The sequence below is a fragment of the Acipenser ruthenus genome, chromosome 27 (genome assembly GCF_902713425.1).
Source record: "Acipenser ruthenus chromosome 27, fAciRut3.2 maternal haplotype, whole genome shotgun sequence".
Classification (NCBI taxonomy): domain Eukaryota; kingdom Metazoa; phylum Chordata; class Actinopteri; order Acipenseriformes; family Acipenseridae; genus Acipenser; species Acipenser ruthenus.
In genome coordinates, this window is record NC_081215.1 from 4154315 (window position 1) to 4179717 (window position 25403).

At 40.6% G+C, this 25403-nt stretch overlaps 1 protein-coding gene across 2 annotated transcripts; it reads left to right on the plus strand.

Moving 5' to 3' along the window:
* The first annotated feature begins 35 nt into the window (after positions 1-35).
* On the plus strand, positions 36-25114 carry LOC117432350 (kelch-like protein 17). Of its 2 annotated transcripts, none has more exons than XM_059002284.1 (13): positions 36-536; positions 1587-1722; positions 7088-7349; positions 7494-7615; positions 8956-9177; positions 16334-16450; positions 17461-17674; positions 18218-18377; positions 18749-18916; positions 19209-19297; positions 19707-19780; positions 20559-20740; positions 21967-25114. In XM_059002284.1, the coding sequence occupies exons 2-13, from the start codon at positions 1717-1719 to the stop codon at positions 22193-22195; spliced, it is 1845 nt and encodes a 614-aa protein (XP_058858267.1). In that variant the 5' UTR covers positions 36-536; positions 1587-1716; the 3' UTR covers positions 22196-25114. The 2 variants fall into 2 exon arrangements, with proteins under 2 accessions (XP_058858267.1, XP_058858268.1); XM_059002285.1 differs by having other exon boundaries at positions 18233-18377.
* The last annotated feature ends 289 nt before the right edge of the window (positions 25115-25403 follow it).

Here is a 25403-nt window from a genome sequence, read left to right on the forward strand (position 1 = left end):
ATTCACGCCGCTTTAAGGGGCCAACTGTCTTTATTATGTCGCTGTTATATTAGATTTAATATGCATTAGCATTACCATTGGCCATATTTACAAAGCAATTTGCCACCGTGGTAAATTACCATGCTTTTTTTCTAACAATATTAAAATAAATAACGAGCTCCTACATGCATTTTAGTAGTGTTTGTTTGCTAGTTCTGTAACACTAACAGCATAACAAGCCACCTCTTCCAGGTTATCACACAAATAACATGTACTACTTTTGTAACAGTAGTTTTAGAATCTCATTGGCGGTCTTTAGAATTTAAGCCGAGTGAGAAACGATAAACAAAGTATTATTCCGTATTGTCCGCTTCATTCCTGAGAGGAAAGAGTTGTGTTTTGGTCTGCAGCAGGCATGTGATGATGAAGACCCTTTATTGAAGATCGCCACAAAGAAGTAGATTTGAGGGTGTGGATATTACAGTATAACACTTTTTGGTTTGGTCAGTGCAAAAGCTGAAAAAACAGTCCTTTCTGTACGACAAAAGCCAAACTGGGTGAGTGTTTTTACAATCGATACTTATTTTTTCGGTACACATAAGGTGGCTTGAGTTGACAATGACTTGACGCCACAAAGATTATTATTGCTATAAACTTTTGGGAAAACGTCTTTTAAAATGCAGAATGTATATTAACAGAGGATTGTACGTGTAATGTTGTTCCATTGCCTTATAGGGAAGGAAACATGCAGAAAATGACAGTGTAGCCTAACTAACTTAACTAGAAATGTAATTTTAGCATGTGATCAAGTTTTAAATATTTCATAGTTTCTGTGCTGACGTGTGTGTGTGTGTGTGTGTGTGATGTGGTGCTGTCCTGCATTTTACTGTAAATTGTTTTTAAAAAATGCTAGAACTTGGCAAATATTAAGATGTATCCTCTGATTTTAATTGGTGAGACTGTAGTTTAGTAAACAGTAAAACAGCATCTTACATTTTACAAATCTACTTGCTTATTTACAATTACAGCAGATAAAAAAAGAAGATAATTTTCTGGTTTACACAAAAATATAAAAACTTGCATGCGCCGGTGTTGTCATGCACGTAACTAAGAGACACGGGATAAGTTGTTCGGTCAGAAATTACAGCCTTCGTTTATACAGTAAATCAAGTGGCGAGCCCTCATGAACGTGCATTTAAGGTCGCTCTGCAATGCTGCAGTAGTTGATTTTAAACGCCCAGGTTACACAAAAGAACGACAAGAAACGCTTTTCATAAAAAGTCAATTTGAATATCTACATATGTATTCACGCATTCTCGGATATCCGACTATGTGGTATTCCTGTACAGTTACTGCAGCTGTGCTAAACCGCTGGATTCTGACGAGCCTCCTTAAACAGATAATGGCACTTGTTTGGTTTGCATTTGCGTCAATAGCAGCTCTGAGACTATGAATTTCATTTTGCCTGCATTTTAAATAGACTGCATGAACTTCAGGGCGATTGGTCATTTTGTTTTATTCAGTATTACTGAAAGAAAAGGTGTTTGTTGGCTACATTACCGGCTGTTATAAAAATGTGTTTTTTTCCCCCTATAAATGTTTCATAGGATGGCCCAGTGCCATACCGCATTCTTGCTGAATACTGAAGAAAGGTAAAGTCGAATCAGCAACGAAACGGGACTAAGGGATCTCAACAGAACGAATCACGTCCAAGCAATGACTGGGTTCTACTGACATATGTATGTAAGTACAAAACAACAATACCAATACATCTGCTCATTTATCTTTGTGTTTATCTATGACTAAGTATTTGGATTCCCTGCTAGTGATTTTTCTGCACTGAGGTACAGTGGTATTTTACTGGTAGGTAGGGTATCTGCAGTGAGGAATAAAGTAATTCATGATGAATACGGTATTTACAGCTGCTTTATCTAAAGGCCTCTCTTTCAATTTTTTTTCATTAAAAAAGGGCAATAGTTTCAAATATTTATAAGAAATATATGTTTGCCTGTCGTACAATGTGTGCATCACATAGTACAGATTCAACGATACATGATTACAGACAGCTGCACAAACTCAAATACTGTAGTGTTGTGATGCTGAATGTGATTATTAAAACATCTGTGTTATTCACATGTATGTGCAAACTCAATCATTCTGTTAATCTCAAACAGTTTTGTTTGTAGTATATGTTTTATATAATGCACAGTGCTTGTACTAGTTTGTAAGGATGGATCTGTGTCCCTTTGCCTTGCAGTGCACAGTGAGGTACAAGCCCATAGTTTTTAGTGTGCAAGCTGACATATGGAGGTATGATGTCGTGACAGGTGGGACTTGTCACTGTGTAGATATGGTGTGATGCAGTATCTAGGAATCATACTGCAGGTGGATACTAAACCCGTTTCTTTGTCCTTATCGATGTCCCTGTACTACCACAAACGGCACCAAAACAAACAAAAAAAACCAATAAGGGACCAGGGTCCTCATCTGACACCTGACACGCAACCTAGTTGCTAGGTAACCTCGTGTTTAACCTCATCCCTGCTTCTCTGGCTCCCAGGTCTAACCTCGAGATGGCCACTGGTTCTCCCCTATGGTTGGCTACAATACGTGTTGCAACCAGCAAACTCCTGTCCTCTTCCAATCACATCTGTGCCAGGATCCTGACGCTTCCCTAATGTGTGCACACCAGCCTGTCTTGCAGTTGCCCAGGTTTAGTTTTATAGTGCTTATTGGGATTTCGTACCCAATTTGGAACTCAGGAACAAATCAATTGATTTTTGGAACATTTTTTTTTTCAATTTAGTAATTGACAGATTATGTGGCGAACATTTGTTTGAAATGCCTGTGTTTTTTTAGATAGACTCACAAAAATGTGGGGCTTGTCATTTGTCTCGTGTTGATAAACTGTCTGCGTAAAAAAACTGTTAACTGTTCACAATACATCCGCAGCAAAGGCAGCATAATATTTTTTTTTCTTTATGTGCTCCTTTGTAGTATAAATAAAGCTGATGTCATCAAGGTCCCCCACCCGTTCCTGCTCACCAATCACCAGATTGCACCTGTTTGAATTAATTGAAAAGCAGACTGCTCAAGTCATGAAACATTGTCTGTTATTTATTACCCGCTGATTCCCTTTCATCTCTTCCACACATGACACCCAAACAAGACTAGGCAATTCAGTGAAAAGATAAGATTCGCTAATCATATGGCTCCCTTAGTGAAGGCACAGGCAAGCAGAGTGCAGGGGTACCAGTGCGATCGAGAGCTTGCCGGTTCCAATCCCAGTTGCTGATCTTGATTGGGACCCACAGGGAGCGCTGTATTGACCTCCGTTACCCCCGTGGGCTGGGGAGGAATATTGGTTTTCCTCATCATTCCACAGTGACCCCTGCTGATCAGACGCCAGCGTAACTCTTGCCTCCCGGGTTCAGTACCTTGGAAACACTCAGCAGGTGAATAGAGGCGATGGGCATTCTATTACGGCAGATCATTTAAAACCTGGTTTGTGACCTCAGACAGCGGGAGAGTGAGAGTAGGCTGTATTAGTCAGAGAACTAAAAAAAAAAAAACTATATATAATTGTTATGATAAATAAAATGGAATATGCGGAGGCTGTGTTTCGGTCAGCCTGTTAACCTTTTCAAATTAGTGAAAGCGATCAACACACAGGCGCTCCTATCCTGAGGGTTCTGTGAGGCCTCTGACTGTAAGAGTGTTAAATGGTGCCTCTGTTCAGAAGCTTCCTCCCAAGTGTTATTGAAACATAATGATGGCATCACTTCTGTGGATGGGTGATGCTTCATGGGCTGATGTTTGTAGTTCCTGCACAGCACAGCACCCCAGCTGTTGCACTAACCTCAGTTGCAGAAATGCAAACGTTGAATATTCAAATTATTTAAACACATGGTACACTAAAGTCATGGTAAGATGTCATAAAGAATGTGATGGCCCTCAAAAACTACTTTGCATGGCCTGTAATAAATTAAACAATCATCAATGGAGCGTTTCCGAAGACTTTAAATCAGTTTTCTTTCCTCTTATCACCATTATCACTGACAAACAGAATCTTTTGTAGTCTTAATTATTTGTGTTAGTTAGATTGATTCATCTTTTGTAGTCGCAACCAAAAATAGAGTCGTGCCCTGTACAGAATAGCCCCCATAACCACTGGGTGCTCCAGGAAAAAAAAAAAAAAAAGGTTAAAACATAAAGCATGTTTTAATTTACCTTCCCAGCAGGATTACTGTGTGACAACTGCATCTTGTTTAGATCTGGAGGAGGATGATTTATATTTAATTGGCACTAACTTGCTGCTCAACCTTTTGTTCTTTTTTTAATTAAGAGAGAAGATCAGATTCACTTTGTGGAAGCTGGAGCACTGGAAAACATGAAAACTTAGGGTACACTCTGCTTTGTGGTGCCCCGGTGGTAAACCCACCCCCCAGATCTACCTATTGAAGAACGTGAAGCGTGTATTTTCTGATGTTAAATACCAGCAGTTTATTTATTAGAACATTAGAGCTGTCACATATTTCTGAAGGCGTAGGAGTATGTTTCCACAGTTGTTGTGGATCATTGTTCTCTTTGCATGGTCTATTCCAGTTAAGAACAAATTTGAAAGCCTTGATCCATGTTAATCTACTAGCTGCTGCATCGCCAGCATGCACACCCTATTTGTGTTAATCTTTTACAATAAGTGGCTAAGATGTGGAAGGTTGTCTGAAGCCTGTGGATTCAGCAACGGCACTGAGCTTGATCTAGGTGAATTATTATTTATTGATTTTTTTTCTTCTCAAGAATAGAATATATACATTTCACAGCGTGCATTAATACAGCACATTTTTAGACAGCGTGCATTAATACAGCACATTTTTAGACAGCGTGCATTAATACAGCACATTTTTAGACAGCGTGCATTAATACAGCACATTTTTAGACAGCGTGCATTAATACAGCACATTTTTAGACAGCGTGCCCAGTTTGCTTGTATTATGGCTTATTTATGCCTTAACGATCGCAGGCTCTCCCATTGCACCTCGACTTCTTAAAATAAATGGATTATCTGTTTGCACCTTTTTTGTAATAACCTGTTAGTTTCTCGTGAGCTGATGGGGTCCTTTGCAGAGCCTGAGCACTCTCCCGCTGCCTGCCTCTAACTAACCCTATCCAATATGTTTTCTTCCAGTGTGGTAGACCGATCACCGCGTTAGCTATTTTAAGAGGTTAGTAGTCAGCAGTGTGCGTAGGTGAGAGACAGCATCACTGAGCAGAGGTAGCATTAATGAATACCTGGAGTATGTCCGCGTAGGAGTATTGAATGAACAAGATGGGAGCTGCTCATGAAATGTTATGGTGGCTGTTTCTATTCAGTGGTTACATTTAGCTGAAACAAGTGGATGAACCCCGTTTGGGAGATTTCAGACAAAGTGGCAAACAAAAATTGCTCCTGACATCATCTGTCTGTCCCTGTCAAAACTGAGCTATCCTACCTCTTAGGGCAATATGTACAGAGAACACAGAGAACTAGCCTAATTCACATGCAAGGCTGCATGTATTAACTTGTGAGGAATATAAAGCGTGGTTCAAGTAATACACGATGTGCCCTGCAATTTAATGAACAGCTCACAGCTTTTAGCACAGTTCGCATCCCTGCAATGACAATGTTCTGGTGTACGCTGCCACAGCAGCTGTTTGCAATACATTTTACAAATAAAACATATATCGCATTGGGCATTTTGCTCTGAAACAGTGCTAACTTTAATAAGTAAGCCAGTCTCATTATGTTTGCTTATTTCAGGTAAGCGGGCTGGTTGTGCTGGATGGAGACATAGGAAACTAATTTCATTTGCACCAAGTGTAACAGAGAAAGCTTTATTTAAAGGAGTGCATTTGTGTAGACTTAAACAACTAAACCTGTAATGATGCTTCAATGATTCCCGAAAACATAAATTGTAGACAATAATCCTGCACATAATGCAGTATGCACTAGTAGAAAAGACTGGTTTCCCCTTAAACAAATCCCTCTCTGAATGCAATATAGCTACAAAAGCCTAATCATTGCCACAGCAATCTATTTTAGACAGTGCTTTATTAACCCGCAGTGTGTGGGTGTCGAAAGATGTGTAGGGTCGTCTGAGAGGGCGTGCAGATTGAACACAGTGTTCCCGGCGCTAGAAAATAGCAGACTGCGAGTTATTTTTAGAAAAAGGGGGAGAAAAAAATGATTCCAGTACTAATAGGGTAATTCTCTCGAGTTTTAAAAGGTAATTGAACCTGCTGTTTTCGTGATTTGGTCAAGGCCTGTCTGTATGCTATTTTGAGCACTCAATGATTTGATTACGATAAGAAACATTTGCAGCTATTGACACGGATGGACAACAGAAACGTCAAGGACTGAGTACGGCGCAGCAAACCCTCACACACACACTTCCATCTGGATCTAACAAATAATACCTTGTGTATGGGCTCCGACAGAGCATTGAGCCCTGGGTGCACATGGCAACCAGAAGAGCCTCAACTACACATTTTAACACAGATGCTTAACCGGAACCTCGTCCATATGCACAATCTAATCAGATTCAAGTTACCTGCTTGAGGAATTGATGCCCAAATCCTCTATATGATCTGCAGTTTCGTACTGGAAGCAGGATGGGGGGTTTAAATCGAGTTAGAGTGCACACAGGTTCACAGGAACCCGATTTTTAGTTCGGCATGTAAATAAACTGTGCGCTTTTTCTTTTCGAATTCAAACAAAATCAATTCCAAAAGGATCAGTGTCTTTTTGAATGTAAACACACTAACAGCCCAGTGTTACAGAACTGTTCTCAAAGAAAACTTAGATGTGTATTTACCGTATTCCTTTAAAGGTATAGTCCTCCATACAACTGTAAAATACTGTTGCATAATAAATAAGCTGATATGCTTTTACTTCTGTAGAGTAACGTACTGCAGCACACACATAATGCCAGGTGGTATTGGATAGAGGAACTCTTTTCTCAGCTTGCAAGCTCCTTGCAAGATTTTGCATTGCAGTTTCAAGACCCCGATGAAGGCCTTAGCCGAAGCGTTTGTCTGCTTCTGATCGCTGTACCTTTTGGTTTTGCAGTCGCAGAGAGTGAAGTCTGGCAAAGACAAAGTTCCCGAGCGGTCTCCTATGATGGAGGGTGGTATGCAGCTCCTCAACAGGGATGGTCACAGCATCTCACACAACTCCAAGCGGCACTACCACGACTCCTTCGTGTCCATGAATAGGATGCGGCAGCGGGGAGTGCTGTGTGACATCGTGCTGCACGTGGGGGCCAAGGAGATCAAGGCACACAAGGTGGTGCTAGCGTCTTGTAGTCCTTATTTCCATGCAATGTTTACAAGTAGGTACTCCATGTTGTTTTTCGTCTTCATTTTTGCAGATTTTCTAGATGGTAATCCTCTTAAGAGGCTGTGTTTGGCGTTACTATTGTGACGTGTTAAAATAACCTTTTCTTTGGTCTCTTTATCGAATACTCTTTCCGCAGACGAGATGTCAGAAAGTCGACAGACCCATGTGACTTTACATGACATCGACCCGCAGGCCCTGGAGCAGCTGGTGCAGTATGCCTACACGGCAGAAATCGTGGTTGGAGAGGGAAACGTACAGGTCTGTTTAAAATCCCTTTTTCTTTCAGAATTTTTATTTAACATTGATTTTTGCGCCCGAGTAACTTGCTTAGCAGGTTTTTTTTATAACATACTGTGCAGCTAGTTACGATTTATGATTTCTCCACAGTTTCTAAAACATCAGAAATGAGAATTGTACAGACACATCTTTGTTAATATGGTACAGTATCTTTGGTGTTTTCAAGTATTGTAGATGTTTTGGGATCCTGGGCAGTGCATGGGAAGAAGTGCATTAGTATTTGCACAGCAGAATAGCAGAGCTCACTTAATGTAACCTTTACAGGTGTAACGTGGGAGTGTTCAAGCCAAGCCTCGTCTTCACTGTCACACAAACCCTGGTTCTGTAAACATTCACACACAAGCATCTTTACTTTATTATCATTCATCTTATCATTAAATTACATTGTAGTTCTGTTTATTTAAGCCGTTTAAAATATGTGCACAAATGATCAGCTGCTGCAATTTAGATTAGGAAAATTAAAATACTGTATTTCGTCATCCTGAGAGATGGAACCTAGAAATGAACTGGCCATGAAAATGCATTTGGGTTTGTTATGCATTTAGCATGTTCCAGGGTTATTTGAGTCGCCTGGTGGGATCAGTATAATTAAGCCATATAGTTTGCCCAGCTCCTCAGGGGCGCTGGAACTAGGGGTGCTGGGGGTGCTGCATCATATACAGGGATTACAGTTTTGTTCAATGGCTTTCAGCACCCCCACTTTAAAAATGGTTCCAGCGCCACTGCAGCTCCTCTGTATACACTGCATGTTGTGCTCGCTTCCTGGTTCCAATCCACTGCAGAGCAGCACGCAGACTTTAACAAGGCCTTTTGCTTGCCGTTGACAGCCCGTGCAGGGCTCATTTGAATACTGCTGCAGGAGTCTGTTGTGCAGCGTCTGTGTGATTTCATTTATTTCAGCTGTCCTCCTGATGAATACAGGTTCATACACAAGCGTGGCAAACAACTTTCTTAAATGTGCCGACGCTACAAAACCCTTCGAGTAAGTAGTTGCAGATGCCCCCCACCCCATCCCCCTCACAGGGATTTAGATAATCTACACCTATTTCTATTTCAATACAATAAAGTGCACCATGCAAAAAACGTTTCTGTATTTATGCCATGCACTGTTTCAATCACATGCCGTTCCACTATTACTTTTTTGAAGGACTATATCAAAATCACTGATGTTTTTTTAAACGTAATGCGGCTTATAGGTAATGCGGTCAACAGTGTTTGCTTTAAAGAATGTATTTGTGGTGCAGTACGTCACAATGGAGAACAAGTGCCTCTCACGGAAACCCTTCCCACCCTCTCCTCAGACTCTTCTACCTGCTGCCAGCCTCCTTCAGCTCAATGGAGTCCGGGACGCTTGCAGTAAGTTCCTCCTCAGTCAACTGGACCCTTCTAACTGCCTTGGCATCCGGAGCTTCGCGGATACACACTCCTGCAGCGACCTGCTCAAGTCGGCTCACAAGTACGTCCTTCAGCATTTTGTGGAGGTCTCCAAGACAGAGGAGTTCATGCTGCTGCCACTTAAACAGGTAGGGGGATACGAGGGGCTAACTAAGGTGCGTGTGTGTGTGCGTGTGCGTGTGCGTGTGCGTGTGCGTGTGCGTGTGTGTTGCTGTATATTTCACTGAATATAGATGTGGTACATTAAGTGTACATAAAATAAAAATAAATCATATAATATTAAATTATCCTCGGGTCTCCTTTTAGAAAGCAGTTTAACTTTAATTTTTTTTACTGTTGATATTTTCCTATGCGTAAATAGTACATATTCGGTATTGTTTGTTGTATGGGTGATTGTTTGTGATGGAGATGCTGTTAGACACACTTCTCCGAAACGGCGAACTAATTAAGAAAACTGCAGCACGTGGCAAAAACAAACTGTGATCCTTTAAGAAGGATGAATGCTTTCCCATTCCCAGGGACCGTGCACAGCCTTTGTAATGGATCATTACCACACAGCGAGGGCCAGAGCTCTTGCCTGGGACACTTTTAAAATGAAAACACTTCCGCCTTGACTGGTGCCTTTCTCCTTATGCAACAGACTTCCAGATGCTTTTATTAGTTTGTGCTCCCATGTTTTCTTTCTTTGCGCTGGAAGACAACAAAAGCCAGCAACAACTTGCATCCATACATAAACTTACATTATAATGCCATACAAAACACTCCTAATTACAAACCTAATCTCTTTTAAAAGTCTATTATTAGTGACTGGTGGTGTTTAAACTGTTCCAAAAAGAACCCGCTCTGCAAATGTCACAGTACTGAATTTTATGTCCCACAGACATGACTATCAGTACGTGATGTTATTCATTTTAGCGGGAGAGGAATATGTTTTGTTTGGCTCAATCTACATGTCTCTCTTTCAAGACCAGTTTTGAATAGAAAAAGCAGAGATGAACTTTCAACAACCATGATTTAACCGTATTAAGACTAAAGCAGCTGTATGATACAGATAAGGGGGTGGCCATATGGCTAAATAGCTACTATACATATTCCTGATTTATTACCTGCATTTTAAAAGTGCCCTCTTGCCCAGCTGTTCTGTCCCATTCCTGTCTTCATCACATTCCAATGGCGTTGCAGTACTGGTTCTAAAAAACAGAATTAAGATAAAACTGTTACCTCTTGCGCTGATAAATCTCCCGACTAGGAAAGCATGCTCTAGTTAAGGGGTGGCCAAAAATGGCCGCTTCACTCCTGGTCTTTGAATGGTTTAATTAAACAATGTCTCCAGACCCTGAAGTAGTTAATGATCTCACTGTACCTGCTGAACCTGGAGTGGAATGAGCCTCCAGGACCGGGATTGATTGGACACCCCTGCTCCAGTTACTTGGTGCTTACAGAGTTAAACCAGATGCAGATGCTGAATCTGTGTGCTTTTATATTACTATTATCTCTATTGGAGCGCTGACTATAGAGGGTATCCCATGAAGCCACTCTGTAATGCAGTATCAGATACTGAGCGTTGTCTGAGCGTTTCCGCTGTTGTCAGATTCTGTGTATAAAAATGGGAAATCGGGAATAGGAGTCACTTAGGAACCCCTGTCATGTGTGAAAAGGATTTAAAAGCTGCCCAAATCCTATTGGCTGTTGTTTTTATCCTGGTCCCCTGTAACTATTCTGTCATCTCAAACCTCTCTGACACCTGGCATAGTGCTGACTCGAACTGAATTCATCAGCCACAGCTCAGGGAGCCCCTTGCAGAATTGCGGATGGTACGGAAATAAGGCTGAATCATCAGAATAAGATGTCCCGGAGTTGGGGGCTGGGGGGAGTAAGAAAAGAAAAGAATGCCCCTGTTCTTACTCATTCAAGCAAGCAATGTTTTAAAAGCACCTTTCCAGGCTGGTTTCTTGATCCACACTTCGTCCCAAGCTTTCTAATGGAAAACTAATAGCTGCTCATTCTTGCTGTTTAACAGCGTAATGCAGCCAAAAAAACAAGGATAATGTGTGCATCTGGTTTCTAAAGGAACCATGTGTTGAATCCATTGCTTTTTTTTAATGGTATTTTTTATTCATGTACTGATATTTAACACTAAACATGTTATATTGTTAGTTACCATAAGAGTATGCTTTACTAAACCACTATATGATACCTTTCAGAAAGTTCATTATCCATTTACTCTGTATTATTATATTATTCAGCACAATATATGTTTCTAACCTTGTTTACATACTTTTATTTTCCAATAATAATAATAATAATAATAATAATAAAGGCTGCAGATTGCACCCTGGAGTAAAAAGCACACAAAATGAATGTCGAGTCCCAATCCAGCCCTTTACTTTGCTGCTTCCCCCTGGTGAAGAGAGACAGCTGCATCTCCTCGCTCCTCATTCCCACTGACTGACTTCTTATGGGCTGACTCACTCTTTCGATTATATATTAGATTAAAAAAAAAACAATTAGGCAAGGGCAACTGCCTTAGAACAGCACTCACAACAGGAGGGAGGCTGGCTGTAGCCAGTTATGTTTCACCTCTAATCTTCTGTCAGCCAAACGTCATACCAGGCAGTATTTAATATGGAAAGCGTGATATAACAGTATGAACTAAAGCATGTGTTTAAGTAAAGCATCCTTTATTACAGTGCAGCGCTGAAGGCACAGAATGGGAAGACCTGTTCTATTCTGACAGACACGGCTGAACGGGGAATCTGCATTTCATTACAATACTGCACACGCTTTGTTTGGGTACAGCTTGAACTCGGTAGTCTTTTTCAGCTGCACTAGCTTTATCACTCAGCCCTCTCTGCTGCGGGAGAAGGTGGTATCCTAGCAACCGCTCACAGATGTGCCATTTCTTTCTCTTGGAAGGAACAAACCCCCCCCCCCCCTCTGCTTTAGAACACACTGAAGAGCAGCTTTTATGTGTGCTTTGCACAGAGGATGCTGGTTTAAGTTTGAACCAGTGAAGTGCATTGATTAAATGGTACAGTTGCTTAAATTCCTGGTAAAAGGAACTCTCACCAGTACTGCTGGCCTTTTGTAAAAAATAATATATATATATATATATATATATATATATATATATATATAAATAAAAATAGCATGGGGAAAAGAACTTTTTTTGGAAGCTGGCTTTGCAGGCTAACATTCCGGAGACTAGAGTTCTACAGCCAGCCATTATCAGCTGCAATCCCTGGTGTGCTTCTAAAACTCAAAGGACCCCTGTTTTGAAACAAGCGCAAAGGCAACAGCAAAATTCCAGAGAGACATAAAACAAATGTAACCGTTTAACACAAGCAAGAAACAACTTCCAGTTACAGGGTGGAGCTTTAAATGATTGTTCTGAATATTTCTATACTGTTCCAGGTATTTCATCACCCCCCACTCCCCCCTCCCCCCCCCTTAAGCGTGCTTGCACAGGGAGGAGAAGCTACATCAGGGTATCTACATGTATCTACTGTACATCACTTTGATCTAACACAGGCCCAGATAAATACATGATTTGAGGTACACTGTTGCAGCAAGATTGAAACTTGGGATTCCAAATTCACAAGTTTACTGTATATCATCTTTTCATTTTATTTTATTACATTTGTTTTACCGCAAACCGTATGGCAGTGGAAAATGGAACAGGAAGCTCAATAAAACCATCATGTACACAGCCAACTAACCTCACGAGTTATTGTCTTGCTCTCTCTGTAGTAATACACAGTAAAAGCATGCACTGCATGATACAAAATCACTGCAACGCTACCTTCGTGTATTCACAGCATGGCTTCTGTTTCTGATGCTGTACAAAGCAGAGTTCAGGCTCAATTTGCTTTTACACCAGAAGCAAAGCCCTGAAATGCAGTATTGTTCAATGCATATTTCAATGCGAGTGGCAAACTGTGAACACATGGACGTCTTGTGTAACACTTTACCCGTGACATATGAATTGTGTATAATTAACAGCAGGTTGGCTTACCATAGTTTTAGACTATAGAGCATACAAGTGGTTTTATAAATGGATTCATGCTATGACTATAGATGTGCGGTTTCAGTGAAACATTCATATTCCTGGCACATGGAACAAATCATTTCCCATTATTGTGTTACAGCTCAGATTTTGTATTCTGTAGTTTAGAGGGTTTTCGGTTACATTTGCTTTAGATGTTGACATTTCTTGTTTTTCTTGTAGGTGAATTACCAGATCATTTAACCTTTGTCTGACACAGCCCTTATAAAAGCTTCTCACAGTAAAAGCATAGCAAAGTGCGATAAAGCAGAATAAAAGCAGGGTTAAGCATATGGAAGCACTGTAAAGCCCAGAGAGGTATGGTAAAGTATAGGTAAGCACTGTAAAGCCCAGAGAGGTATGGTAAAGCGTAGGTAAGCACTGTAAAGCCCAGAGAGGTATGGTAAAGCATATTAAAAAACATGGCAAACCATGGTAGAGTATGGCAAAGTATACTTTAGCCATGGGAAAACTGCTAAATTACCTCACAAAAATACCATGGTAAACTTGTATAAGTTATCAATTATTTGTAATAAATGAATTCTAAATTAAGGCAAATTTCTCCCAAGAACGTGAAACTAAATTCCACTTTATGGAGCTACTGCTATGGTCACTACTGTATCCGCTTCAGTCATTCCTTTGAGCTTGTAGCTGTCGTGATTACTCTGTGGTCTGACACTGATGTGATTTATCATACTGCCGTCCACTTCTAAGAGGCTTGGACCACAATGTTTCTAGATTACAGTGTCTCCCAGCTAGTGCTGCACAGAGCACTGCATTCTGTACAGAAGGTTAACCTGGTTACTGCTTCTTAGGTTTTCTCATCACACAGGCTGGCTTGGAGCAAGCTCTGCTTGAGAGCTAAAGGCAAAGTAAGGAGTTGGTTGTAGGAAAAGGACTTTATTAGCTTTAGCGCAAGAGAAACGTTGTGTAATTAATAAAACTAGTATATGACTGACACTCCTATAATAGTGTATAATCCTTTGTACTGTAAAGTAATCACAGTAACTTCGGTCCTTTTGATGTACAGCTCTGGCCAAAAGTTTTAGGTTTGAGACAGTTATATAAAATATATATATATATATATATATATATATATATATATAATTTATATATGTACACTACCGGTCAAAAGTTTTAGGACACCTCCATTTTTTTTTAAATTTACGCAGTTTAATGTCTCAATGTACTCTGAAATTAAAGCATAGAACAAATAAACAATTGGAGATAAAAAAGAAATCATGGAATTGTTTTGTTTAACAAAATTTAATCTAAATTTTTGACTCATCAAAGTAGCCACTTTTTGCAGATATAACAGCCGAACACACTCGTGGCATTCTTTCTACAATGGAAATCAAATATTGTTCGGAAAGTTCTTCCCAACACTGTTGCAGAAGTTCCCACAAATGTGTTGCACTTGTAGGTTGCTTTGCTTTCACCCTTCTGTCCAGTTCATCCCAAACCAGCTCGATGGGGTTTAAGTCTGGAGACTGTGCTGGCCATTCCATGATTTGAAGCCTACCGTCTTGTTCTTTTCTTCTAAGGTAGTTCTGACATAGCCTGGAGGTATGGTTTGGGTCATTATCTTGCTGTAGGATGAACCCCTGACCAACTAGGCGTATACCAGAGGGTATTGCATGGCGCTGCAAAATGCTGTGGTAGCAGTTTTGGTTCAGGGTGCCACTCACTCTGTGCAAGTCGCCGACTCTGGATCCAGCAAAAGAGCCCCAGACCATCACGCTTCCTCCTCCATGTTTGACAGTTGGTGTCACACACCGAGGAACCATCCTTTCGCCTACTTGACGGCGTACAAAAACCCTGCGTGATGAACCGAAGATTTCAAATTTTGATTCAACGGTCCATAAGACCTTCTTCCAGTCTCCAGTAGTCCACTGGCGGTGCTTCATGGCCCAGGCAAGCCTCTTTTTCTTATTTTGCCATCTTAGCAATGGCTTTCTTACTGCCACTCGACCTGTCAAACCTGCAGCTCGAAGTCTTCACTTCACAGTTGAAACTGAGACTTGCTTCCTTCGACCAGTGTTAAGCTGTGCTTGAAGCTGTTGTCCTGTGAGCCGCCTATCACGCAAGCTGTTGACTCTCAGAAACTTGTCTTCTGATTCTGTTGTGGCTTTGGGTCTGCCAGACCTCTTCCTGTCAGAGTTTCCTCCAGTTTCCAAGTGCCTTTTGATGGTGTAGGAAACTGTACTCACTGACACCTTGGCTTTCTTTGCAATTTCTCTAAAGGAAAGACCTACACTTTTAAGGGTTATAATGGTCTGTCTGTCTTCCTTTGTTAATTGCCTTTTTCTCGCCATTATGAGAGCAATATACTACTTCCTGCAGTACAATACTGTCCAAATAATGCTTAAGAGGGTGTAGTAACACAGTCTGTTCCAACACTGCTTTTATACAGACAGAGGGTTTGTAAGTAATCAACAAAAGTTGGGACACCTGTAGGAATTGTTAGCATCAACTTTCAAGGCTTAATTTACTTCCATTGCTGCAGAACAGCTGTGAGTTGTTAACCCATTACTTGTTCCCTGAAAAAGGCCTTTTTGTATAAATCTGAAATGTACATTATTTTTCAGTTTTTGGTAACCTAAACTTTTTTTTTTAACCTCTGGCAGTTTACCGCTTACCTTTGTACCATTTCAGGTTATTCACTGGACTTGAACTGCTTAAATTTCAATAAAAACTGGAAAAATGGGGGTGTTCTAAAACTTTTGACCGGTAGTGTGTGTGTATATATATATATATATATATATATATATATATATATATATATATATATATATATATATATATATATATATATATATATAATAATATATGAACATAATTTACATATTTTATTTAACATCATGTAATCAAAGAAACTACAAAATTATATTGCAAAAGTCTACCGGAAGCCATAAGAGCAGTACAGTATTTCGAAATGTCACATTTCTCAATTTTTCATTAAGTATATGGAAAACCACAAAGTGGTATGTAATTCAATATGTTAATGTAACATTATTGAGCAGGTTTCATTTGACTTTATGAAGCAATATTAGTTAATGCTATAGGGTGTTGCAAAACATGTGGCCACAGCTGTGCATAGCTGTCAGCAGAACCTGCCATAGGCAATGGATATTTATGCTGCTGCCATGGTGTTCACTTGTATTCATTTATAAAAGTTTCAGTGCAACACAGTTTTAAAACCTGACGAATGGTTATCAACCACTTGCACACTTGTTTAGGTGCTTGATCTGATCTCCAGTGACAACCTGAATGTCCCTTCGGAGGAGGAAGTGTATCGGGCTGTGCTCTGCTGGGTTAAACATGACATCGACAGCAGAAGGCAGCATGTACCCCGGGTGAGTGGACCAGCATAGAACAACGGAAATAAAGTCACTAACACTGTAAGGGAATCGAAATAATGAAGCACTGCACTGTCACTAACACTGTACGGGAATTGAAATAATGAAGCACTGCACTGTCACTAACACTGTACGGGAATTTAAATAATGAAGCACTGCACTGTCACTAACACTGTACGGGAATCGAAATAATGAAGCACTGCACTGTCACTAACACTGTACGGGAATCGAAATAACGAAGCACTGCACTGTCACTAACACTGTACGGGAATCGAAATAATGAAGCACTGCACTGTCACTAACACTGTACGGGAATCGAAATAATGAAGCACTGCACTATCACTAACACTGTACGGGAATCGAAATAATGAAGCACTGCACTGTCACTAACACTGTACGGGAATCGAAATAACGAAGCACTGCACTGTCACTAACACTGTACAGCAATCGAAATAATGAAGCACTGCACTGTCACTAACACTGTACGGGAATCGAAATAATGAAGCACTGCACTGTCACTAACACTGTACGGGAATCGAAGTAATGAAGCACTGCACTGTCACTAACACTGTACAGGAATCGAAGTAATGAAGCACTGCACTGTCACTAACACTGTACAGGAATCGAAATAATGCTGCTGTTTAAAATAAGTACAGTAGAAACTACTTGATTAGAGGTAGTCACCGAACACTAAGAAACATATTATAAGCCATTCAATCTAAATTAAAAAAAGACGAAAAAAGAATATTAATGTATTTATTAATCTGTTTATGTAGATTCTGTAGTGTTAAGTGTTTAGAATTCTTTGTCAATGACATTCTGAGTGTGAGATTTACACTCTAGCAGTAGTTACTGCTAGATCAGTTCCAATGGGGACGTGACTTACATATAGGATGGAAATTATAATAACTCTTGAAATTGAAGAGTTTGGTTAGTGCACAGTAAAGAGGAGGAAAGCACACACTGATCGTGCCTGCTATATAATTGTAAGCGGTTTCATCCTGCAGCTGATGAAGTGTGTGCGGCTGCCCTTGCTGACACGGGACTTCCTTATGAGCCACGTGGACACAGAGCTCTTGGTGAGGCATCACTCCGAGTGCAAGGACCTGCTGATAGAGGCTCTCAAGTACCACCTGATGCCCGAGCAGAGGGGGGTGCTGAGCAACAGCAGAACCAGGCCCAGGAGGTGTGAAGGAGCCAGCCCTGTGCTGTTCGCTGTCGGTAAGGAATCCCAGCTATTGAGAGGCGAAACCTTTTCTTTGTGAGGTGGTATGCTAGTTTATTAAATTCAGGTACCCACAATATTCTGTCTTTCAGATGCTTATTGATTCAGTGCCTAAAAATGATTTAAAAGATTATATAACAAGCCTAGTTATCGAGCCACAGCTTAGAAAGAAAGAACACAAACACTAGTCGATCGTTCTTCCGGATTCCTAGCACACCACAGGTAGTAACTTACAATGCTGCAGTGTTGTGTTGCCGGCTTGCTCTGTTGCATAGCAACAGTAACTTACATGCACATGGGAACGTGGTGCTGAGGCTGCTGCAGGCACTTAAAGACTCCAGGGAGGTACAATTTCACCATTTCGTGTTATCAAAGGTATTTACTCTGGGTGATAGAGAAAACACATTTTGGTGTCCTCGTTTTCGCCAGTTAAAAGGGCGTATTTAAAGGAGCAGTCGGAAAGGGCCTTGTGGCTGTCTTTGGCGTTATCAGGTTTTTCTTTTTCTCAATCTTCGTGCTGACTTTGTTGATTCAAACAGGGTTGTGCTCTGCAGGTGGGGGCAGCCTGTTTGCCATTCACGGCGACTGCGAGGCCTATGACACCAGAACAGACAGATGGCACATGGTGGCATCCATGTCCACCAGGAGAGCTAGAGTGGGTGTCGCTGCCATAGGGAACAAGCTGTATGCTGTGGGAGGGTAAGAACATTGACACAAGTTCTGTGTTGAGTGCTGCAGTTCAGTGCAGCGCTACAGTTTTGGACGCAGAATCATTGCAGTTGAACAAACACCCTGTTCACTCAGCTGCATTACAGAACAAGCAGGGTTTATGTAATAAAAATAAACTGAAATGTATTGACTATTACAAAAATGTATTTGATGGATTAATTTAACAGTTGCTTTATTAAGGTTGTGCTCTTGAACAGTACAGCAGCCCCACCTGGTGGTTAGAAACAGAAATGCATCTGTGTTGGATTTTTCTTTTTACATTATTGTAACCAGTAGAATTTATTACCAATGCTCTTAAGTAAAAATCATGCTTTTTATTTATTTAACTTTTTATTTTGTAGATACGATGGTACTTCTGACTTGGCTACTGTGGAGTCATATGACCCTGTTACCAACTCATGGCAGCCTGAGGTTTCTATGGGAACCAGACGCAGCTGCCTGGGTGTAGCAGTGCTACATGGCCTACTGTATGCTGCTGGAGGGTATGATGGAGCATCATGTTTAAACAGGTACCAAAGTCATCCAGCCCTGGTTTTGTTCGACACAGTACATGTAACAAGCCAGTGAGCCTAGTTTTTTCACCACTTTTGCCTCCTATTAGTTCACCGATGTCAAGGTGAAGTGGAATTTGATATCTTTCATATATTGTAAGTGTTAAACACTAAGAAGCACGTTCCGCTCCCCCCCCCCATTATGACACGATTCGTCAATCCGTTACACCTTGAGAGACTGAGAGTGTGAAGTGAACCTGACTAAATGCATGCAGTTCCTTACAGTCTTGTAAAATGTGCTTCTGTCCAGTGCAGAGAGATATGACCCTCTCACAGGTACCTGGACATCTATTGCTGCTATGAGCACCAGAAGAAGATACGTCCGGGTGGCAACGTTAGGTGGGTATGCATGCAGTAATTGAACTGTGGAAGTCAGGGTAGTGCAATCTGACAGCGCTCCATTTTAATACGATGGTGGGATGACATTCCCGAATAAAAGTTTACCATAGTGAAAGCATGGAAAGGATGGGCAATGCAAAGTATAGCCATGGGAAAACTGCAAATTAACAAGCACATTTTATGTGTTAAACTTATATTAGGGTAGGTAATTATCTTGTACAGATTCTACTTTAAATATGGACCTGACATGTTAACTTGTTCTAATATATTAATGAATGTAATGTATAGACCCTTGTTTGCTCTTTCTGGACTAAACGGGATTCAAATATATAAGAGTTATCTTGTTGAGTACATTTAAAAAAGCAACAAAACAACTAGGTGTGATTTTCAATGTGTTGCTGCTTTACAGATGGGAATCTCTATGCTGTGGGTGGATATGACAGCTCTTCTCACTTAGCAACAGTAGAAAAATACGATCCACAGGTAATGCAAAATGCAGGCCACCTGCTGACTTGCTCCAGTCTGGCAGGTAATAACTAGTTACTCTGTATTTCGCAAAAACAATTGTGATAACACTGTAAGCACACCCTGCTATCCGAAAAAGAAACAGGCATTAGCTGGCCATTCGTTATTTCATCATCTCTTTTGTGCCTTATGACTAAATAAGACGTACAGTGGATACTGTCAACTCCTTTATACCCAAGGCCTCTTTTTCAGAAGCTATTTATCAAGGAACTCAAACTTAGAATTTTAACAACGAAAGACAAACGCGTAAGGTTATTTTATAATCTTCATTAAAGCGTATACTGCATAACAAAGGGTATATATAAATCCCCTAAGAGTGGAGGATTATTTTATATTCCTGTATCCTTTTTATTCTTCCGTGTCAAGAAGTGAGTGCAGTTTGGACAATGTCTAGGGTAGTACACAGTGCTATGTGATTAGTAGCCATTTATGGGGATGATTAAATGGACATTGCAACATTAGCTAAGATTAATGGCAAATAAATAAAAGGGGGTTAAAAGCAGAACCCTTTTAAATACTTATTTCCCTTTAATGAAAAAGCAATACTTTGCATTGTAAGTTTACCCTACCCGTCTTGAGCGTAAAAGCCTATTGTGCACAGAGTGTTTCCCAAGCAGTTTGATAACGTTTAGGTGCATTCATGTTTTACCCACATGCCATTTGCAATGGCAAGTGCAGAAATGCACAGGTGTGACCCCTGCTGTTAGGTTCTGACAGCAAACCTTTCCTTGTTCAGACAAACACATGGACCTCCATTGCTAACATGCTGAGTCGCAGGAGCAGTGCTGGGGTTGCCGTGCTGGAGGGGATGCTGTACGTAGCTGGAGGGAATGATGGGACAAGCTGCCTCAACTCTGTGGAGAGATACAACCCCAAAACAAACACCTGGGAGAGCGTGGCTCCAATGAATATCAGAAGGTATGCAGGTATCCTGGGGTAGCTCACACAGCATTTCCCCAGGGCTTCATCAAGGAATTCAAGGGATCTTTGGGGGCAGAGATTCATCAATTTCTGGAAATAACAGTTCAAAAGTAGTTTGAACTGACTCCCCAAATCCAGGTTGTGCTTGAATTAAGTGTAGTAAGATAAACAACGCGTCTTTTGTTTTACCCAAATTTGGACTGGCAGCAGGTAAAGCCGGTATTGTGAGTGAGCAGAGGCAGGATATTGGGAGTTTAACCAATGGGAAAGTCAAAGATCTGCCCTGGATTTGCAGCTGTCCAATCATTAGTGAGCAGAGGCGGGACATAACTGCTAAGGTAAGGTGTAAGAAAAGCTGAATTTCGCACGCTATTGCTTATTATAGAGACCGTTATTGAGAACTTCAAAGTAATATTTCAAATTGCTTTTTACAAATTAAAAAAAAAAGTCTTAAGACAACAGAGACACCGTAGTCGATTTGGTTACGAATCAATTTTCAAGAAGGTGTACATCACAAATACCCGAACTGACACAGGAAGGGAAGGGATAGAAAGTATCTGTGATTTACCGGTAGCTGTCAATTAAAAAAAAGTATACTGCTGGAACTGTATTTTGTTCAGTACAGAAAAGGCGATATGGAACAGCACTGGCTACAGCAATCTAGGATATCTATTGAAGTCAGCACAAAAACATGAGCGTTCCCAAGGTCACTTGCGAGCCACTGTAACACTCAAAACCTTTGGACAAACCTGGATTGATGTCCAACTGGATGAGCAGAAGCGTAGGGGTATAATGCATCACAATGAGCAAGTAAGAAAAAAAATCGTGAGGTTCTTAAACACTTGACTGATTCTGTTGTTTACCTTGGCAAGCAAGAATTGGCACCAATTCCTCAAACAGAGGTAATTATGTGGAATTACTTTCTCTGATTTCTGACTACGACAGCATGTTAAGCAATCACTTGTCAAAAGCCACAGTATTCTCTAGTTTCAGAAAGGCTTAATCTCTTCGGTGCCTCAGGTTCTGATCCTCGAGATCCATTCCAGTCCAGGTCTTTATTCCAAGCAGGTCCTAAATGAGTTAATTGCCTCTCAGCAGGTTCAGTTAACTACTTCAGAACCTGGTTGGAGTAAAAAACCTGGACTGGATTACATCTTGAGGGCCAGGATTGAGTAGCACTTTTAAAACTACATAAATATGTGTTTTTTTTTGTTTTTTTTTAGAAGCACCCACGATCTTGTAGCGATGGACGGATGGCTCTACGCCGTGGGTGGCAATGATGGGAGCTCGAGCCTCAACTCCATCGAGAAGTACAACCCGCGCACCAACAAGTGGGTCGCTGCCTCCTGCATGTTCACCCGGAGGAGCAGCGTCGGGGTGGCTGTGCTGGAACTCTTAAACTTCCCCCCTCCATCCTCTCCCACCCTCTCGGTGTCCTCAACAAGCCTTTGACAAAGAATGAAGTCTCGCCTTACCTCTGCCGGACTCCAGTGTCTGTCAAAGAGAAGGAACTGCACAGTGTGACCCTGGAAGAAGCCAGGGCCTGCTGTCTGTGTTTACTCACAGCGCTGTTTCGGCAACAAGAAACTCAAGCGCTCTGCGGGCAACTGGGAAAAAAAAGCTGGCCCTCACACAAACACTGCCACTTGACTGTGGTCATCATATGTATCATAATTACATGTACTGTAGTCCTGAATTGCTTAGTTTTAGTCGAAGAGTAAATGAATGGTTTACTTAGGGATGTGCCAGGTTGACTCTTTCTGCCGTGCATGTGTACTGGAATTTTGTCTTTCTGGCAAAATATTAAGCGGCAGTGCTACTGAGCTCCAGTAGGGGGAGACATTGCATACTGTGGTTGACTTGTGAAACAGACTTGATTTTACAGATGAAGGCCAATGCTAGTTTCGAAAAAAGATAACATTTTCTCAGTTCAGTCACCGATTAGGGATATTAAGGCATTCGCCAAGCAGCAAAGGGACCGCAGAGACTTCCGTTCGGCTGTTCGACAAAGTTAATAACAAACTGATTGAATGATTTACCAGGAAGTAAGCGTGCCAACTTCTTTTACTTCTTTCTTTACAGTCCCAACCAGGATCCCGTGTAGTTCCTACTTTAAAAAGACGTAAACATCTACCAAAAATCTAAATATAACAAACTGAATTGAGGGTGGAGACCAAACATACGACTGTCTGCTTAACACTAGCACACTCTGGGATCGTGAGACTTGAGAGGTCTAGATCCTCTATAAATTTTCACCCATAATGAATCTATTTGCATACATTTGAGACAAGGAATATGGTGCAGCAGCAAACACTAAACAGTTATACTCTGTAAAAAAAAAAAAAAAAAAAAAATAGATTAAAGCAAGATGATTTGAGACATATGTTTTCTTAAGTATTTTCATGTATTTATTTAATATTATTATTAGTGTTAACGGGACAAAGCCCTTAATAATAAACCACCCCACTGTCAATGCTGTCCTGGAGAGTGTCCCATAACCTACAGCTAAATTCGTTCATTTGAAAAGGTCCAGTGTCCTTTAGCTTTTAGGATGTTACTCTTCAATGCTGAATGAAACACAGGCACGCAAGTAAAATACTCTTTACCTCTTATCTACGGCTTTGAAAGTATCTCCTGATTTACTGCCTTTTTAAGTGTATGTTTAGTTTAATTTAAAAAATAATAATAATTAAAGAAAGAACTGTGGCCCTTCACCCTTGGATTACATTTTAATATCCTTGTAACGACTTTTAAAAGTTACAAATAACAAAACGAACACCACCTGTCATGAAGATGTACTGACAGTCTCACCGCTATCACAGGTTTAGTTTCTTGGTATAAGGATATCGGTGGAAACATTTAAATATAATCCTGGGCTTCGTCAGATAACTGATGAAACTACTGGACAATGTTAAGTTTGTGTGCATCTCTCCCTGTTGCCAATCCATACCCATAACTTGAATGGTTCATTTTGACACTTTCACGGATACAGGCTCACTGAAAGTTTTGTCGTTGTTGTTGTAATTGTTGGAAGTTGCTTGTTTTCTCCAGATATATGATTTCTAAGCTGTTGCTGCAGTAGCTCTGCTGTGAGTCCACCCCCTCTTTGGTGGTTTAATACTGTAAATGTACGTCTCTGTTGGTGTCTGGTATCCTCTTGGATGCAGGGTAATAACGCTATTGAGGGTATTAAAGCTCAATCAGACTCTCTAGTATCTCAACAATAGGTCCAGATGGGCTCGCGCTTCTTTTAAAAGGAGAAAAACCAAAGCGAAAGGGCCATGAGGTCAACTAACGTGACAAAAACAACACAAGGGGGTCAACTGCCAGGGTCTGCTGTCTTTATGCTTCAAGGAGGCCATGACAGCAGATTGCACTATGCGTATATAGACCCCTTTGACCTGCAAGGTATTTATATAGTATGCACTGTGAACGACTTGGTTCACACCCTGTCTGCCTGTGTTTAATGGACAGGAATACAATGCAACCTGGGGTATTAATGAATGTGTTCTCTTGAAAATGCTAAATATTCCCAGTGGAATGATATGAAGCAACACCAATAGGATGTTAACCCACTTGTTTGAATGTTATGCAACTACCGAAGGGCCACAGCATGTGAAGTATCGTGCAGGTGAGAAACGAAAGAAACAAAGTGAGAATTTCCCAGTCCTGAAACCGTTCTCCTCTGTAAGTGAGTATGAAGCGATGTATCATAATAACAGTGTTCACTTCGGAGTTTCTGGAACCACACTGTACTGTAAGAATATGACTGTAAAGTCCAAGGTTTAGTGATTCAAAACAGTATTTCAGATAAGACATTCCAGGCATCAACAGATATCCACCATGTTCATGTTTTTACAGTGCGTATAGCAGATATTTCAAATGTATGTAACTTGGGTTCATTAGGACTGTAAACATCTAAGAAGTTGCGTTTTGCTTTGTTTCAGTATTTCTCTTTCCCTTATACTACTTACAAGGTGAAGAAAGCATTGGCCACAAAATGCTCAGACATGCCCAGGACTGGTATTAGATTATTTTTTTAATGTATTACTAAGTTTGAGCACTGTAGTGGAACTGTCAGTTTTTTTATTATTCATGTTCATATTGCATCTTGGAAGAATGAAGTGCAAAGACATTTTATTTGTGAAAAGAAAAAAAAAAACAGCTGAGGAGATGTTTGCTTGATATGGATGTAAATGTAACTTCTTAAGTTTATATTGTTTCCTGTTATTACATGTGAACTGTAATGTTTATTTATATGTAAGTTATGTTGAACATATTTATGTGAAATCCTTTCATGATTTTTGCAGTACAGTTAAGCAAAGCAATACACTCTGATGTATAAAATAAAACATGTTTTTTTTTTTCATGGAGGATCTACTGTAACTGATGCCTCACTGAATTCCCAGCTAAGAAGCATCCTTCTTGAAACTGGGGGAATTATGCCCCCAGTTTCAGGAAGGATGCTTATTTAATTACGCAGAGACTCCTGTGTGTTTGAACAAGATTACTTTTGATTACAATGTGAATCACAGCATGCCGTGTGCCTGGGGTAGACGTGATGCGGAAGCCAATGGTTGTATGGGTAATTATCAAAGAGGAGTGCCGTGAAAGGAAACAAATAGTTAAAGAACCTAAATAGAGTTGCATGATCTATGAA